At 36.1% G+C, this 19,856-nt stretch overlaps 1 protein-coding gene across 1 annotated transcript in view; it reads left to right on the plus strand.

The window, feature by feature from the left end:
* The window catches only part of LOC104075042 (myoD family inhibitor domain-containing protein-like), a 24,907-nt gene extending 14,408 nt beyond the window's left edge, over nt 1–10,499 (plus strand). The window contains exon 4 of the mRNA XM_009575393.1: nt 10,098–10,499. Within this exon, the coding sequence (XP_009573688.1) occupies nt 10,098–10,345 (248 nt within the window). The 3' untranslated portion in view covers nt 10,346–10,499. The remainder of the gene's footprint in view (nt 1–10,097) is intronic.
* Nucleotides 10,500–19,856: the final 9,357 nt, after the last annotated feature.

A 19,856-nucleotide genomic window follows, 5' to 3' on the forward strand; every position in this document is an offset into this window, starting at 1 on the left:
TATACACAAATTAATTGGAACCTAACTTCTACAGATTTTTTGTATTATGAATCATACTTCTGTGGGCAAAGAGATATTTTTGTGAGCAGTTGTCTCTTCTGATCCAATGACATTTCTGTAGAAACTATTGAAAAGGTTTACAAGAAGATGGAAAAGATAGGAAACTATTGGAAATTATTTGCAACGTCACTTAACTACTTGGCTTTGCTTTAACTTGCACCATGTTAACCTCATAAGCCATTGGTACTGCTGAAGAGCTGCTGGGTTTGAGTTGACTTGAAGGTGTGTGTTTGTGTTTGTGCACACCTATACAGTATAATAATATAACTTGTATGCAGTTTCTTATGTAATCTTATGTAGAAAGAGACAAATCATATTAATTCTTGTACTGTGACTATTGAATAATCAATCATCTGAATTAACTCAGCAACTTCATTTTACTAGTGTCCAGATAATTTTAGTAGAAAGAAATACAGGTAAACTTGAACATTTTCAGATGTTCCAATTCACTTTAATTTTGCTATTCCTTATGTACGACCTTGGATTTTATAATCTAATTTATAGCTTTTTTTTTTTATTATTAAACCTGAAAATACGTGCCATGTATTTTTACTTCATCTGCCTTATATTCCACCTTGAGTGCTCTGCTCTATTGCCAGTGAGGAGAATAACTGGTTTTTTTAAGTGAAAAAAACTGTCCAGAGGAAAGAAATAGAGTATGTCTTCAGAAGGAAGAAAAGTGAAAATTCTGATCATGAAGCTGAGTTTAGACTATAGAAAAGAGAAAATATTTTTCACTTTTTCTTATTCCCTCCCAAAAGCTGCATTCTTCTTGTTTCTTTTTAAAAGACAAGATGTGAGTATTTCTGGAGCACCACACCTATTTATAATACAAAATAAGTCCAGGTCTGGTAGTATTTTGCTCTAGAACATCTTATCTGTTGACAGAACAGAAAACCTGGTAGTGCTTGAAGCAGGGTAGAATCAGGAAACATCCAGGCTTGCCACCCATCCTGTGCAGGAGTGTATTTGGGCTTATGCTTATTTAAAAGGTTAGCAAATGCAGCATGCTGCGTCATATACTGCAGACTTCAGTATATATACCAGAAAGCTAAATGAAGTCCAGTGTTATTTTAGCCAGGATATCACGTCTTCCCATGAAGAAGGTCAGTACTGTTCCTGTTGGTCTCCAAAGTACTAGACAGCCCTAATGCAAGCTATAAAGCCCCCCAGTCCCCCACCCCACCAAAATCCCCCCGCCCTAATTAACAACTCTTTTATTAATTGTTCCAGCTGCAAACTCCACTTGTGCTGTAGATGACATCTTGTGAGCTTTTGGAATTGAAGTTGCTTTGGAAGTGCTTAAAATGTAACAGACATTTTGGTAGCAGTAGTATAAAAGCTTTAAAATCTGCCTTTTTAAATGAGCCTGTAGTGTATGGAGTTGTGTCAGCATTCCAGAATATGCTGTTTAGAAACACTTTCACATCCAGTGAGGCTTAGGAGGGTGTGAGTGCACTCACCAGCTCTGCTCTTCCTCTGCATCTATTATTAATCCATGTTGTCCCTGAAGAAATCTTACTCAGCTCCATAACTTACACTACAAAAAACCAAAGGAATTATGAAATAGTAGGAGTGTCTCTCTTAAAAAGCAGTTTTTAAACACTGTTTCTGTTCTAAAGATTTTTCAGAGGGACTGGATAGGTTTCAGTGCATATTGGGAATAGAAGATTTTTTTTTTTATTCAAAGAAATTTTAATAATATTTTAAATTATTGATGTCAGAGGTGTCACAGTTCTTCCAAAACTCTGGTTGGTAGACCACTAGGAAAGAGAATTGTCACTCTCTTGCACCTGTTATGTGTAGTGCAGAGAAACACCTTGGAAACCTGAAAAAGCAATTGTAAATGAGTTAAAAGAAGGCACTTTAGCTGCTCTGTTTGGAAGCAGTGGTACCTGTCCAAAGCAACTTAAAGAGTTCAAAAGACTTAAAGGTCTAAAGGAGACAGCAATGAGGCAGCTGAACAGTAAATCTAAATGTTAGGAAATGACGAAAAACGGGTAATTGAATACATACATACGCGTATCAGAGTAGTGGAAGGTAAGTAATAACGACATATGCAGAGTTGGAGGAGGAAAGGGAAGAAAAAACTGGGCAGTGGGAGGGATGGAAGAGGAATTTAATTAAGGGGGCGGAGCAGGCAAAATTAAGTAGGCACTAATTATTTTGTAAAAACCAAACCAAGTTTTCCTACCGAAACCTTATGAAGCTTGATGTTACGCATTTTTTTAATCAAAGCAATTGTTTATAAAAAGTTAATGATAGAGGGAGGGAGTACAGGTTTTAATTCAGTTTTGAAATGGAGCTCTCACTTCTTGTCAAGTTGCTGTGACCTCACATTTGTTACTACATTTGTCAGGGTAGTTCCCACAACTCCAGTAACTTGTGATAATTTGTGTTTGGGGTGGTACTTCACGTATTCAAAAGGCTGAGAGCATACACAATTGCTATATTCATCTGGAAACGGTAGCTTGTTAAACTATGGTGAGCGGATCATGAGCCTGCCTCCTGTATGTACAGTGAGATCTTCACTTTATTCCTTCCCAGGCTCTCTAAACTAGAGAGGCACTAGAAGGCATCTTCTTTCCAAGGATTTTTTTCAAGATAGGTCTTAGGAAGCGTAATAAGGCTAGATGCAGGAGTGAAATAGATAAAGAAAGCCTGCAGCGTGGGGGTGAGGCTCTGGGGAAGGACAGGCAATGTAGGCTTGCCACCAGATTTAAGTTACCACTCATGCTTTTACAGGAGCAAAGCCTGAAGCAACCTTCTTCAGCCTTCTGGACTGTGTATCTTGTGCTACTGAGCTTAGAGATGCAGTGAACAATCTCACCCAATGTGTGGGTTTTTTTAATATCCAATGTTTAAAATTCAACATTTCCGGGTGCATTTGAATGAGACATTTTCCCCCCTTCTTTTTAGTATAATGCAACTTCATCTGTTCTAGATGTTGAATCCAAGCATGGGGTTGGTGGACACTATTTAACTCACGCTGCTGACTACATTAATTTATTAAGAGTATCCCAAGTGATATTGATGGCTTAACTGAAGACAAAGCAAATCCACCAAATAGCCTTTGTGTTAAGCCAGGGTCTTAACCACTAGGTGCATACACATGGAAAGTGGTGAGTAGTTCTCTTAGCAGGGTAGCAGACCTCTCTTTGAAGTACGAGGATCTTACTTCGGTTTACATAACTTTGTATAAACTGAAAAATAGTTTTCTGTCAACTTTACTTTCCTTTTGGGCATGTGATTTTGAACAAGATTTTTTTTTTTTCTCCTCTTAAGTGCCACAAGAGAAGCAATAAGTTTTCTTTTAGATACTGTTCTGTCATTGGATTGGTATTATTTACTGAAATTCCCTATGAGTGTGCATTATACCATTATAGCCTAACATTGCAGAAATATCTGCTGGCCATCTCTCTCTCTCTCTCGTTTGTTTTTTTTTTTTAAACATACCTACACTTCCGAAATCCATCCCATAGCATTAAGTAGCATTTAGGCAGCTACTTAGTTAGTATCCTGCAAATCTCTCTACTTGGGCCAAAATTTCCATTGTTATCTTTTAGAAATTGATTCAAAGTGGATTTGTGTCTGAGCACAAAGTGCTAAACAGAGGGTTTTTTCGTAGACAAGGTTGTATCAGAACACAGTTGTCAATCAGGCAGTGGATGCATAACATTATCATACGGTGAAACCTGTGATTTTTAAGAAGGCGTTTTGAAGAGTGGTGTGTTTTAAGCATGGTTTATATTTTTGCTTGCATAGAAGTCTTGGGAGGTGATTTACATGCTGTGTAACAGGAGTGAGTGGAAAACAGGGCTTTCCCGCAGTATCCGTTTTACAAGGTCATGGTCTAGCTAGCACCTAACTAGTATCAGTATTTGCAGTGATAAGCAATGGCAATGAAAGCTTCATATTCTAAGGAAGCCTTAGATGTTGTAAGTTGGCACATTTCTTAGTACATCTGTGTGTTTGAACTGGATCATTTTACTCCTGAGGTTGTATCTGTATTGAGAGTTTAGAATATAAGCTTTGATGAAAGTTTCCATGTGTTTTGCAGTGTAATTTGCTTGTTAAGGCAACATTTTAATTTTCTTGATCAATAGAGATGATAATTTTCTATTTTAAGATGCTGAAATATCACATATGTTATGATGTGTAACTGTATTTCCCCCCATCTAAATAAATGTAGCTCTGTTATCTAGGGATAACTATACTCCATGCAACAGGTCAGTTTGTTCTTTCTGCATTTCTTATGTTTCCTTGAGCATTTTTCCGGGGGCAGTGAGTTTTCTGGGTAGCAGAGGCTGCACACCAACCCTGTACTTTAGAGGAACTGTTGTGTGAGGGTGTGCGTGCTGCTGCTTGGTAAGTTTACGCCCCACCTCTGTGTGATGCACACCTTTAAGAAACTTGTGCTGGGTAGTTTCTCTTCTCTCGCTGTGCGGCTCTGGCCCTGGGCTGCCTCCGCCGTCGGCACCGCATGTTCATCCCCGCCACTGCTGGCTCCGCGCCGCTGGCCAGCAGGACGCCTGTAGCACCTGCTGGGGCTTCTGTTCAGGGCTCTGCGGGGGCCCGGAGTAAACCCCCGCTGAGGACCTCGGCTGCCACTTTGATTGCAGTTTTGCCCTTTTTGATTCTCGCTGTGAGACAGCAGAGTGCCTGGAGATTTGTTTTGAGTTGTCTGAACTCAGTGAATATAGTTAGTAAGAAGCTGACCAAGGTCACCATCCTGTAAGTGAGCTTATTTACCACTGCAGACATGAAAACCTTTTATCATATGTGACCTGCCTGCTTGGTATGAAAGCTTATTGGGTCAGTTTGTGACAGGTTAATGTCAAACATTACAAAAGCAGCACAGATCAGCCTGGGCGTGTGTTTCTCTGCACATTTTTCAGTTTAACTTCTGCGTCCCTTGGTTGATGGTCGATAGTTCTCTTAAAAGTCTGTTTCTTAAGCAGAGCTGCACCTTTTCATAAAAATGAAGAGGAGGTGATAAAAGGGAAGTTGAAATAAAAGAAATATACATTTCAGTATTTAAAAGGAATTGGGTGTCAGGGTAATATCTGTATGCAAAGATTTTAGAATAAAAAGTGGTGTGCATGTGCAAATGTTTAAAGACATGGACAAAAATTAAAGTTGTTTTATTGTTGATATTGTTTCTTTTCCTTAAATGAGCATAGCTGTTACAACTGGGATGAGGTATAGAGTGGGGCCCTCTGGGCTCTGAATAGCAGTGTGTAAATAGTTTTAGGGGATTTTAGGCTATTTCTTGTCTGGATATTGTCTGTGGTAACATTTATAACCCAGTTAAAGTAGATGTTACATGTACTGTATACACTCTCTGGTTAAATCAGCACAAAGTAACTGGATGTGCATGTATGATACAAGCAGCAAAAACTTGGACGAGTTGGTTGGGTTTCTATTTGCCTTGGCATTGTTTAACAGTTTTGATGAAGTTCCCTAACAAATCTGTAACTTTTGGGGATGTGCCAAAGGACTAAGGAAACAGCTTTATTTACATCAGTATTTAAAAATGCTGCATGGCATGTCCCTTTTAACTTCAGGTCTAACTTTCATCCCAGGTAAAATCAAAGGATAATTGAACACAAGCTTTTGTGTCTGAAAGCTCATCTTTTTTCCCCAACTGTGAGTTGATCTGATAAAATACACTATCACTGCCTACAGATCAAGCCTATCGTAATTTATGCCATTCAGCATAGCTTTTGGGAGCTTGGGTCATAGTCAACAAATGTGTTATGATGGAAATGTATTATGATGGAATCAAATGCCTTTGATAAAGGAACTAAGGCAGATGTACTGTTTTGTTTGGGGTTTTTTTGGTATAAAGTATACCTCTGTACAGTGTTTGACACCTCACATCCTCATTTTTGTGTAGTGCTGATCTGTTGTGCAGCATTTCTACATTAATTAGAGAAAAGTGTAATAGAAAAATTGAAAAGCAATGGAAATTTTAGACTGCTGTGGTGTAGTGTGGAAGTCCTAAGGAAAAGCTAATCTTCATTAATGGTGGGCTTACATAATTAGACGTAGACTAATTTCGTCTTTCTCTGTGAAAGTATTTAATGAAAACTTAAACCCCAAGAAACTTGGGAGTTAACTATTTATCGACAGTGCTGCATCATGAACATCAAGGCTAACAGAGTTTTGTCCTTGGTAAAGACATACCCCTAATTCTTAATTGCATTCGTATATCTAATGGGAAAAGAAGAATGAGAAAACCCCTAATTCTCAAACAAAAAAAAAGAAAGTAAAGAAATAGATAATTTAAGCTAGCCTCTCTTTACAGCAATAACTGATATTGCTATATCATTTCTTTATCAGAAAAGACTAAAATATATTCAAGGTTTCCAGAAAACCTGTTGTCACACATTAAGATAATAAAATCTATGTTTTTCCAAATTCTTCCCAAATATATAAATTAAGTTTAGTTCCAATTGGATTAATGTGTTCCACTACTCACTCATCTGCAAAAACTGTTAGCATTTTGATGTGATAAGGTCAAAGAGTGGAAGTTAAGTACAGTCTTTATTCTTAACATTTTAAAATAGTTTTGAAATTTAAAATAATCTGTAATTTAAAATAGTCTGTTTGGTCTTAGAAGCAAGAAAGAATTATTTAGGGAGTCTTGTGCAAGTAGGGAAATATATTTTAGTGGTCTCCACTAAAGAAACCTGAAGTCATCTCTTTTGGAGTGAGTTTTATATAGCATCTTCTTCGTGGCTGGATTCCACTGATAATGACACCCTGCAACAGCAACCAAAGGAAGTGGTTTTTAGCTGTATAATTTTTTCTGTGGAACTGACAGGTTGCTGTAGGAATATGGGTACTAGAGAAGGATGTGTGAATTTTGTGTAGCATGTAGATTTTTTATTATTACAAAAAAACACTGTGATTTTATCTTTTCCTTTTCCTTACAATTACATCTGTAGATAAGAAGCTAAGAAGTAGGAGTCATACGTGGAAGAAATTATTCTTCCACCCATTTTATCCAAATGTATTACAGACCTTTAGAGTCATGATTCTGAATTCAGCAAGTTAGGCAGGGCTAGGTAACAGCATGTTTTGTCATATGTTAAATAACTGCTCCCTGGATAGCTATTAAAAGTCAATAATACGAAGAATATAATAACATGTTTATTTCAGGTTTGTCCTTGAAATGTGGATCAAAGTTTACGTTCATTGTACAAATGAGTCATTGCAAGAATGAAAAGAGAGTAAAGGGTATCTCTACTTTATATTAAGTGTTTGTGTAGGTTAAGTAAAATTGTTTTATATATATATAGATATAACATTGTTATATTAATTGTTTTGCAATCCGGGGAGAAGGAAATAAAAATAAACAGTAGGTAAATAAATCCTTTTAGTGTTTCAGTCAGTGAAGAACAGATGGAAAGAAAGACCCTCCACAGAGTTTCCATCATAGCACTAATGGTCAAAATTTCTTTCTGTGTCTTGGACCATTTTTGATAGCTTTTACCTTTGAAATACCTTTATTTAAATCAACACAGCCTCTCCTTGTAAGTACTGATTTAGTGTTTTTTTAGATTAGGAGGGACAAGTTCTCATCTGGGTCCAGAAAGTGCTTTCTGAATGCAGTCCCTTTTGCTTAACCTATGGAACTCCATCTCTTGTCCATCAATAAATACGTATATTATAATTTCTGTGAATGTTTATTTCTCTCCCTGCAATTTTACATATCCCTGCATGAAGCAAGAAAGAGTTGTTTGAGCATCTTATTTTCAATACCGATACACATAAAATTTTATTATGGTGTTTTGTTTAAAAAAACATTTGTAGAACAAAATTTGTTGTGGTATTAGCTTCTTTCAGCTGTGTTTTAAAGATGCAGAATAGTAAAAACCTCAGTTCCTCAAATATGAAGGCTTCTTGGATAGAACTCTTGGCTTCTTTATCTTTTTCCTTCATATTAAAAGAAAATCTAAAAGGAGATTGTACCTGAACAAATTTAACACCATCTCCATGACAACCAGCTAATTAATCGCTATCGGTCTGGCTTTGGTCCTCTTCAGTGAACTGATACTCCCCAGCTTTATTTCACATATCTTCTGGGTTTTCTATGAAGGTCATTTATTTAGCGACAGTATTTCTTTGGGAAAAGCAGCCTTTTAATACAAGCAACAACTTTCTTTAAAAACAGCTCAGTCTTACCTGTGGTTTCCTCTCAGTTTTGCTTCCTGCACAGTAGTAGGGAGTTTTTGAGGTTGGGTTTTTTTTCCTTCTTGCTTTTCCTGGTATTTCCATTTTTTCTTTTGGCCATAAGTGTTTATTATGTATATTATGACTGTGACCACATTGCAGTACAGGTATTCCCAAGCTAAGTTTGGGACTAAGTAGTGTAGTAAGTAGGAGAAATCAATCCCCAGCAGTGTGATGTTTAGAGTGGGCTAAGAGCTCAGGTAGTTACTTTGCTTCTTGCAAAGTCTGAGCCTCTATCGCTGCATTACTATAAGTATTTGTATTTGCTGGTGTAAAGTCATAGCTATACTATCCTGCAGTCAAAGTTTCTGCAATGTTAGAGGTACTTTGAATCAATCAAGATACTTGCCACAGTTACTGCATCATTTTTGACATTATAAATGTGTTTAGGAGGCCTGGTAATTGTGTTGCAAGTAATTGCAAGCTTTCCCCTATGATAACAGTCTCCAACTGTGAACTGTAAGAACATACCGTCTGTAGATGTGAGACCAAATGCCCATATAGCTCAATATCCTGTCCTTCCTACCGGCCTCTCATAGCAAATACCTGTGATAGACTGCAGGGACAGGGAAAGGATGAGATGGTGCAGGATATTTTTCCCCTGAACATTTTCCCAATCTTCTGCTGTCTGTGGCTAAAGGAGTTCAAGGCTTGCAAGCAGTAAAAAGAAGAATGAAAGCTGAGGCTAGGAAAGAACAATAATTCTCTATCCTGGACATTTCTTGTATTTCTAAGTTTTCATTTTCTTTCTGGATGACTGTTCACTGCCTCTTAGAAATTAAATATGTTTATCCATATACATATACAAATAAATTTATACATGCTATGTGCTTACTATGGGAGGAGAGTGAAAACAACTGAATGTATCCCTCACTCCTGCAGTCTCTTTTTCACTGGCGCATGTTTAGTTCCAATCTTTGTGTTTTCCTGTTATGTCTCGTGGATGTATTAATTGTTTGAAGTTATTCCATATATTTACTCTTTGGGTGCCGTATTTTTTGCAGACAGTTTATGGGACACCTCGATTATCTCATGTGATTTAGTAGCACTTATGAGAGATGGATATTGATGTTCAGGTGTAGTTATGAACTCTATTGAAGATTAAAGTAGTAGATTGCCAAGAGATTTGTGTAGGAAAGCAATAGAAAAATCTATGTTTTGACTGAACGTTTTATATATTGAAAAAGTTGAAAGTACAGAAATACATATAACATGCTGTATGCTGGTTTTAAGGTGTGCATAAAACTAAAGAAAGCAAAAATGTTGTGGCAACTTCCTTATTTTTCTTCATAAGTAGCAAGCCAACAAAACAGATGCAGAAGGGCAAGATGCACTGGGAGAGGCTGGAAATAATCTTAGATAGTTTCCTTCATAAGCTGATTTTTAAATGTTTTTTTTTTTTAATCACTTTGTGGGCCTGCTGGAAGAAGTTACATCTGAAGATAATAGATATGGATATTTTACATAATAAAGGACTGGAGAAATGGATTTAAGTGGATGTTTAGTACTTGGGATTTGCACGAAGTGAAGTGGCGAAAGGAAACTTGCACCAACACCAATTCTGAGTTGGAGATGAGTTAGGCTGCAAAAGTGATCTTGAAGATGGGAAACATGTTCTTTGTGGTATTAGATTATGTCTGTTCTGAATCATTGTCTTTCAGCTACTTGTTTGACATTGTGATATATCTGCATATAGAATAACATATTAATGATTTCTTCTTTTTTCTTTCCTTATTTTTTGTTTGTTTGTTTTGTTTGTTCATACATGACATGCTACTGAACTGGTATGTATGAAGATTGCTGTGTTCACTGTATTCTGGCTTGCTTGTTCTGTGAATTTCTCACCCTCTGTAACATTGTTCTGGGACAAGCATCCTGTGGCATCTGCACATCGGAGGCCTGCTGCTGTTGCTGTGGGGACGAGATGGGGGATGACTGTAACTGCCCATGTGATATGGACTGTGGCATAATGGACGCATGTTGTGAATCTTCAGATTGCTTGGAGATCTGCATGGAATGCTGTGGGATCTGCTTCCCATCATGAAATATTTATCCCTTTTTATTTTATTCTCTATAAAACTGGAGAGCTTTTCTTTAAATACATTTGAAGAAAGACAAGGTAAGATTTTCACACAACCAACTGGTGTTGCACTGTTAATTCCCTATATATAAATATTTTTTTTAAAAGCAATCCTCAAATCTGTATTCGAACACAAATTGTATAGTTTTGTATGTGAAGCTACATTCCAGCTTCCTTTTGGCTTTGCAAATGGAAGACTTTACTGAAACCGAATTATAGGCCTGATACTGCGGGCTGTATGAGGGCAAAATTGCCATTCGAATTGAGTGACAGGTTTTGGTCGGAGAAGAGACTAAAGGGCAAAGCCTTAAGTATTTGCCTTCACCTAGTTTAATGTTTAAACGCTCAAATGCCCCCATGCATAACATGCCTTTACAGGCATTCTGAAAACCAAAATGTCTTTATTTCAATCTCTTTGGGTTGAAAGCAACTTTGCTCTGTTATTTTAAACTTAATTCAAAAGTCAGCATCAGGAATCTACTGTTGGTTTTGCTACAGTGGTCACATTGGCAAGATTTCTTTTGTTTTGAATTGTCTTACTAGTTTGTGAGAGATTCCTGGTATTTTCCATTGTCAATATTGATGTGACAGGAAGATTTGGCAAACTAAGTCAATGTAAGTTTTGCCATGGACTAGAGTACCAAGATTTTATTGTTACCAATCAAGACAGAATAGAGAACTTTTACATTTCACTTCAGTACTAATATTACTTGAAATGCTTCTTTTTAGAAAGAGACTTTGGAAATCTGTGTAGACATGAAATATATCCTTAAACTAACAGACTAACTAATAGACTAACAAATCTTCAAAATTTGGCTATAAAAGGGAAATTATCAGAAGTTAACTCAAGAATCTAAACCTGTACATTAGTGGCCTTGTCAGTGTTTGTGGCTTTACAGCCAGAATCCCATAACTTAGTATTTATTTCTTTGCTGTGTGAGAAAGATCCACAGAGGATGGCAGAATTTAAACAGGGTGTGAAGACCAAATTAAAACTGACTTGGTAAGGAATTCTGTCATTGAATGCAAAAAGCAAATGCAAAAATGTTTATTCTCAGATACATTTTAAGTATTATTTTAAAATAACTCTGTGAAAAAAGGACATTTTAAAAATGTATGATATCCTTTAAAAATAAAAGGAATATGATTTTAAATGTTTGAAACATACAGTTAGGATCCTGTGGGCAACTTTACCTATTACACCATTAAGGTTTTCTGAGAAATGTCTTTGTCATTATAATTGTGAAATTAATTTGGTCCAACACATAAAGAGGTTTATGGCATTCCCAGATTTAGGAAATAATGGTACCCATTTTCTTTACCGTCTGCTAGTTTCTCCCCTCCATGTCTGTAGCTCGTTAACTTTTCTGTAAACCACCTGTACATCTTGATCTCACATACTTAAACTTTCCCATCTACACTCCAGATTTCCCATTTGTAGATTGTTGGATCTCCTAAATTTAGGCCTTGTTACAAGAGTCATTGATAGCCAATAGCATATTTCTGTTGAGTGAATTGACCATAAATGTCTCTTTCCACTGTAGTGAATTCAATTTATGCAAATGTGACAAGCTAAAGATCACAGGAGTGTGAAGCTAAGTCAAGAAATGGTCTGATATTAACCAAAGCTTCTCACTGTGAACACTGACTAGTAGTGCTTACTACTGCAAGTTATCACTGAAGGTAACATAGCCAAATCCTCAACTATGCTAGGGAGCTGGGAGGTGTTACGTTTTGCCTTAACATCTGCAATATTGTGGTGTATTCTGATGCAATACAGATTTACTCAGAGGGTTTCTTATCTGTTTTTTGATAGTTACTACAAGAATTGATTCTTATGGGTTTTTTTTCCATATATTGGGCCAGATTAAGATCTGTGTTGCACAAATGAAGTGCATTTCCATTAATGTCAGAATATTCCATTGGTTTAGCTCCAGCTAGAGAGCACAAAGATATTATGGTAATAGGCAGGCTAATAAGGAATCATATAGTTAAATTGATAAATTCCCTGAGCTCAGAATCAGGCCCATGGGGCTAATTATGACTCCTAAAAGTCTGAACCACATTGGGAAGAGGGAATAGATGCCTTGGTTGAGTGGCAGTGCCTGGAGGCATTTTGCCTTTGTAAGGCATAATGCCTCTGGGGAAATTGAGGGCATCACAGTGAGCACTGGGACTTGATGCACCTTAGAAAAAGTGTAGACAGTGCTTTGCCCATTGTAGGTCTATGGTTGACACCGTGGTGGTGGGGACATGCTCTCTGGGGCTAGGCAGCACCATTAGCTGTCCTTCCTTGTGTCCTTCTGGTCACGGAGGGGATGGGGAAGAGGACTTCCAGTCTCCTGTCCTGCCCCGATGTCCATACCCACTCTAGGGAGTCCTTTTTCTGTGTAAAAGTTTATTTATATAGTTTGCTCTGCACAAACCCATGTTTCTGCTTACGGGAACTCAGAGGATTTTTTGGTTGATTGAAATTATGAAAAACTGGGAAATGTATTTACTATTAAGCATTTACTTCCAGTACTGTTAAATACAAATATTAAATACAGGAACTCTGTTCATGCATATATGCATATGTGTATAGACCCTCTCTCACACATGTGCACACACACACATTTGCAGATATACTATTTCTTTTCCCACTTCATTTGTGAAACACTGGGAAGTGAAAATAGTGTTTATTAGCCCTCATAGTGATTAGAAGTATCAAAGTATTATGAACAACTGAAAAAAAAAATTGTGTGATTTGTTTGACATTTAAATGTAATCTGCTACTACTTGTCATAGAGATATTAGCACTTTTGTAAAATGTATCTTTGTAGCAGGGAATATTAGTATGTAGTTAAAGGAATTCCTTTCTATATTTATATTCTTAAATTCTGTTCTGTAATTTTCACTCTATAGGTAATCTGTAAGCACCTTGTGTAATTAAAACAAGCAGAATTAGAAGGAGACAAATGTGAAGATATAGTTTAAATGAAGTTAAAACATCAGAACTTAACTGTCTGTTTTATGATAGTTCTTGTGAACTTGTACAGTGTTTCAGTATATAGTTCTGCAAACTGGCCCATTTGAAAAAATGGTAACTTGCTATTTGTATTTTATATCAACTGGATGTGCTATTCTCAAACACTATTTTGAAATAAAGATCTTTATTTTGAAACTTTGGGATATCTTCTTCCTCTAGTCTTGCCCTGTTACTCTTCTGAATGATAATTTCATGTCTTATTTGTGATTTTTCTGTTGTAACACTTACTGAAAGCTTTGGCCTTTGGGTGATTTGCACAGAGGGTGAGCCAGTGTAGGTGAGTTGTCTTACATAAGGAGCTAAACCAACTCAGGCACTGGAAGCTGTGCTAGCATGAATCTCCAACAGTAAAAAAAGTTTGTCATTAAGAGGGCAAATTAATTCCTTAGTGTAGTTGTATTAATGAGGTGGAATTCCAGTAATGATTAAATTCGATGAAAATGAAAATTATTGTAATACATCCGCTGCAACAGTCTTCAGTTTACTAAAAACAAGCTGAACACAGAGTGTAGTCAGTTCATAGTATTGCAGTAGACATATTAAGGTCTAATGGCCTTTGTGGCCTATGAAACTGAAGGCTTATACATTGTACCACTATTTTAAAGTAAGGTATGTTTTTAAAATCAGTTAGTGTAAACACAGATAGAGTAGACCGCTTCATCTGTCATTTAAGCAAAGATTTTTTTCATGTTGGCTTAAGCCGAGTGTGAACATGCCTATGCTACTTTAAAACTGCAGAAACTGCATGTCTACAGTCTTTTGCACTAATTTTTCTATGTCTAAACTGACAGAAATCTGTGCGTGAATGTGTACCATGAAGTCTTGCCGTTGAGACTGTATGCCAAACTTCTCTTAGAAAATAATTCTTCATGAAAGAGAACTAATAAAAGCAGAGACAAATAGCACTGTTTGAGACTTATTACAGGTGTTCTAGCTGGTATCTATAGTACATAATATTTCTAGAAAGAAAAGGCTTCTATGAAGAGGGATCGTGATCAACGTTTGGGAGATTTTGGATTTAATATTGACTATTTCAACTATAGTACTTGTGTTAAGAACTATTTGTTGAGTTTGGTGAATCATTGCTTTCATAAAGTAATCTTCTGAATGAAAAGCTTTTCTGAGCTGTTCACACATTTAAAAAAAAAAAAGTCTTAATGATGGCAATATTTGATGTATGTTCTTGGAGAGCAATGCCAATTGTATTGATGTATTTCCACAGCAAAGGTCCTTCTGTCAGCAGCGTTATAACTTTCTCAAAGGCAACAGATATATCTGAAATCTTACTCTTAGCCCCAAAATTAAATTAAAGGTTAGAGAAATATCTCCCTGGTATCTTCTTTCTGTCCCTCTCTCTGTCTATATGTGAGTGTGCACACCATGTGTTGGAAGACTTAAGGTAGTGTTGATGGTGACAGTAGTAGCCCTAGAATCCTACAGACATTGATCTTACCTTTTTTTCTACCTTCTAATTCTTCTGCCAGTTCTTTTAACTTCCAAAGAGAGCAGGGGGACCTTAGCTCAATTTTAGCATCAGGATATTGAAAGTAGTTCAATAAAAATTATACCCTGCACCCACTTCCATGATGCACTTGTTCACTGTGCTCAGTATACCCGAATGTGAAGTTGATTGCTTGTACAAAATTCAACCTCCTCATAAGCACTTGCTTACGCTATTTACCAGCAATTTGGTGCTAGTCACATAAAAGGATGGTCTTTCTCTTCGTTAGAAATCTTTGATGTGATGGGCTATTTCTACTATAGTTGGAAAGAGAGAAATTTCTCTGAATTTCCATTCTGCAAAACAGGCAGATGTTGAGTTTGATTGGGTGATCTTAATCTCTATATGGTTTTTAGTGTATCAGTTCACCTCACTTAAAACTTAATTTAATAAAACACTACATGCAATCCTGTTTGCCTCCTTTATGTATGTATGTATATTATAGCAATTGTTAGTACATTACCATTCAATACTCATAAAAATGGGATGTTAGGTGAAAGATTGTATAATAGCTTTTATACCTTTAATAGTATCTTACTAATTTTTATTCTGATATGCATATGCTATTTTAACTGACAAAATACTCCACTATAATTGAGGCTCTTTATATCATCTCAGTAGGGTATGTAATTGGTGCCCAAGCACTATACAATTCCTCTTCAATCAGTGGTGTAGGCTTCTGCAATTTGTCTCATCTCCAAGTTGCACAAAGTGACCACACTGTGAATACACTGTACTCCAACTTGTATGTGTTTCACATTACAATCTTTTTCCCAGTGCCTACCTTTGTTTCTTTAGCTTTATCACAGGGTGGTTTGTTTGGGGTTTTGTAATCTTTGTTATTCAAAGAGAACAGAAAGGGCTTTTACTATGAAGATCTAGGACAATACCAAGATGTATATTGTGTTGTAAATTATTTCTTCATCTTTTCTATGTTCACTGCTATATGCAATTCTTAGTCAAATAGACTTGTAAAAGTGATATCTTTGGAACTTTGGAATGTATCTAAGTAACTGTAGCTCAACAGTGTTTTATATTTGAATATATGAAGTTCAAAATATATTGATTGTGTCTTGCTTATTGAAATAAAGAACTGAAAGTTCTGTCGAGATGGACTCTGCAGAGTCTTGCACACCAGCAATCTTCAAAATAGTTCTACTCACAAGAATAAGTCCAGTACATTATTTTAAAATTAATACCTTTTACAGTGGCATATGTATGGTAGCTTTTAGATTCTGTACTACTTTGAGTTACTGAAGACTAGTAATAACAAGCTTGAAAAAAGAAGTGTATTAAACCACATGGGTTTGCTTTCCTCCCTAGGAAATGCAACTCCATTTGTCTGTTTCTTCATGTGAGGAGGAGACACCTTGATTACATATTTAATGTAGACTAACAGCAGTGGTTTAGAATCCACAATAGCTTCAAGGTCATTACAAGTAGCGTGTGAAGGATAAAGGGAAACACGGTGCAAGGATTCCACTACTGTTGTCAACTGCTGTCTCTGCATCAGTAATCTGCTTTGCAACCAAGCTTTCATGGGGTTAAGTTTAAGAAAATTAAGGTATCCATGACGGAAATTTTGTATTCAGTCTTGTTTCTTCAGAAAGAATAATTAGACATATTTACACAATTACATTTTAGTAAACTATTATGCCAGCTTAACTGTAACACATATTCTGGTAAAAGTACATTAAACAGCAATCCAAAAGCAATTTAGCTGCTGAAGGCATTATTTTCTATCTAATTATTCACAAATTAATGAATAAAATTAAATTCCAATCACTGAAAAAATGAAGCAATGGTGAGAATCAGAACTACAGATTAGTTAAAGCTATGCAATGCATAACAGAATTAAAGCTTTCTTTTATTCAAATTCAATGCTTAAAAAAGAACAAATCCATCATCTTGAAATTTGACTTGTAGCTTGACATTAAAAATAATATGAGTAGAATTTTCAGTGGGGTAAGCACAAAACTAGTTCAAGTAGTGTCACTCTCAATTAATGTACTCAGGTGGTGTGCCCATTAAAATTCCCACTTGTGGGTTCAGCTCTCTATGCAAATGGGGTCATTACCTGGAGAATTTAATTGGGTATGACACTGGGAGTAGGAATTTTCCTTTCAAAATAAACCTACTTGCACACATTTTCACTAGAAATTTGATTGTTACATATACTTCATATTGTTTGGCTCTATAAATATTTACCAAAATTGAGAATGTCTTCTCTTATTTATTTTTTTCCAGATGATTCATAATGCATCAAAATGATTTTTAAATTATTCCATGTATTGCATATACAAGTCTTGTTACAAAAACCTGTGGTGAAAATGTATTTTTTGGTGTTAAAATTATATTTTTCAATGTTACACATCCTTTTAAAGGTAATATTAATTTTTATAGCGTCTGAAAGCAGAACTGCAATTTTTTTTAGTATATGTACATGTAAATGAAAAAAGGCTATATCATACTGAACTTGTATCTCACACATTGTTTGGAAAGGACAAAAATATACCGTGTTTCTGAGTAATACTAACCTCCAACTTTTTCTGGAAATTGCAGAATCATTTGTATAAATAAGGCTAATGCTGGAAGATATTAATTCCAAAATGCACACACAAATATTGTGGAAACACAGAAGTACATGGTTGGAAGGAACTTCTAGAGAACTTGTAATTCAGCAGTCTAAGCTGAAATAGTGTCTAAAAACATGTTCTTGAAAAGCTCTGATGAAGGGAATTTTGGACACTAGAGATAGTCGCACTAGTGCTACAGTAGTCTTACAGATAGAAAGCTTTTTTTCTAACATCCCATTTAATCTTATTTTCATTTCTGCAAGTAAGACTGATGTATCCGTGTTCTATTCCCAGTGGATGTGTAGAACAATCACCATTCTCTTGTCATAACCTTTCATATATTAACCTTTCATATAGTTTGTGTACTCCTGCCTAGTTTTCTCTTACCTAGTCCCATGAAATCCAGTCAGGTTTCTTCAACCTGTCTTCTTCAATATGACATTCATTTCAGGCATTATGTACTGTATGAGCTATGCTTCTCATTTTGAAGTATCACAAGACTGCAGGAACAACTTGTGAAGGGACTTTCTCTGCTAATGAGAAACATAGGTGTTGGATGGTGTATTGAGTTAAGAAATACATTCATGTCTATAACATGCATGGATTTCTGTGGCAAGAGAGTTGACAGTATTTCAGTTGCACCTTAACTTCTGTAAAGGAAATGGTCCAAAGAATCAACACTATGATCTTCTACATACAACGCTTGAAAGATTTTCATGGGATTTGTAGAACACGTTTTAAAATTCCCAGGGTGGAGACCTGCAAGTATTGTCTTAGCAAACAAACAGAGAAAATGAATCTACCATGTCATTAAAGCTTTAATTACTTCTGTATTTTTGCTCCATCTCAGCTTTCAGCTTCTTGCCATTTCTGTTCAGCATTCTGTTTACTAATCCAGCATCCTCCGAGTTTTCACTAAAACTTCCTCTCCAGTTCTATTGGTTCTCATTGCTGCTTTGATGCTTAATACATATTTATCTATGCAAAAAAAACCCTGCTATTGAAGAGTGGTGTTTTGCTTATTAAACTTACCTGCAGATTTGTGGTAGCCTTACAATATGGTTTTAAGACCTCAGCCAAGAGTGGATTTTAACATAAACAAACTGCATTTCAGAAGGTTGATGATACCTTACTACTCTTCATGTTCAAAAATCATAATTAGAAGAATTTGGGGAATGCTCATTTTATTCTCGGGGAGAACTATTGGAAGGTTGATCTGGAAATAATGACAAATTAAATTACGGAAAAAGTACTAATGCATATCGGTGTAGTTTTATAGGAAATACCTCTCAATTATTATTCACTAATGGGAATAAAATTTTGGCTGATAAAATAATTGTGTAGCCATAGTATACTTGAGTTCTTAACACATTTGACTTAGGACTTATATGACATCCTGATTTGCAAGATTATATCTTAATATGTGCAGATGATGTAGACTGAATGAGTAACTGATAGGTCTCAAACAGTAGTTGTCAAATGAAATCATTGTGAAAAAGGTGATTTTAGAGAGGTTCTGCAGAAACTGGTGCTGTGCCTGCCACTATTCAACATTTTCATCAATGATCTGGACGCATTTCTAGCAGAACTTGTAGATGAATCAATAGTTGATGGAACAGTAAATTAAATATGTACCTTGTTACAAGGTGCTTTTTTAGAGCAGTCTGGACCTGGTAGGATCGACCTACTTTGAGAAAATGTTTTTCCACGCTATGAAAGAGAAAGAAAATATTTAGAATTTACTTCGTAGAAAAAGGATTCATTTTCAACACTTTGAAAAGACTCGAGGATCATGATAAAGAACATACTGAACAATGGGTTTCAGTTGAAATGCTGTGGCCTTTCATGGTGACCTTTTGATTTTTAAATGGGTAATGCAGTGAGTGGAAGCAGGGAAGAGTGTGTACTTAGGAAACCAGTTTCAGAACACTGCTTTCTGACCTTTGTGTTTTGAAAAACAGAAATAGTCCGAAACAGAGCCACAGAAATTACTTAGAGACATAAAATTGCTTTAAAAGGAGAGAATTGCAGAGCTTATTCTACACAGTTTATCCAGAAGACTGAAATGTGACTTCATCACACTGTACCGGTATCCTCACAGGCACAAATTACAGTGTTCTGAAGCTTTTGTTATTGTGCCAGAGAGATGCAGAAAGAGCTAAAATCTAAAGCCAAACAAAAATTGGTGTCCAATTTCTTACCAGAATGTAACTGTGAAGATAGTAATGAGTAGAACAAACTACCAAAGGCAACATTTGATTACATGCCTCCTGATAGTTTTAGCTCACAACTGAATACTTTTCTCAAAGATATGCTTACCTTTAAAAGGCTGTGTGTGTATGTCATAGAATCATAGAATAGTTGGGTTGG

This window comes from Fulmarus glacialis, unplaced genomic scaffold, assembly GCF_000690835.1.
Source record: "Fulmarus glacialis isolate BGI_N327 unplaced genomic scaffold, ASM69083v1 scaffold34163, whole genome shotgun sequence".
Classification (NCBI taxonomy): Eukaryota; Metazoa; Chordata; class Aves; order Procellariiformes; family Procellariidae; genus Fulmarus; species Fulmarus glacialis.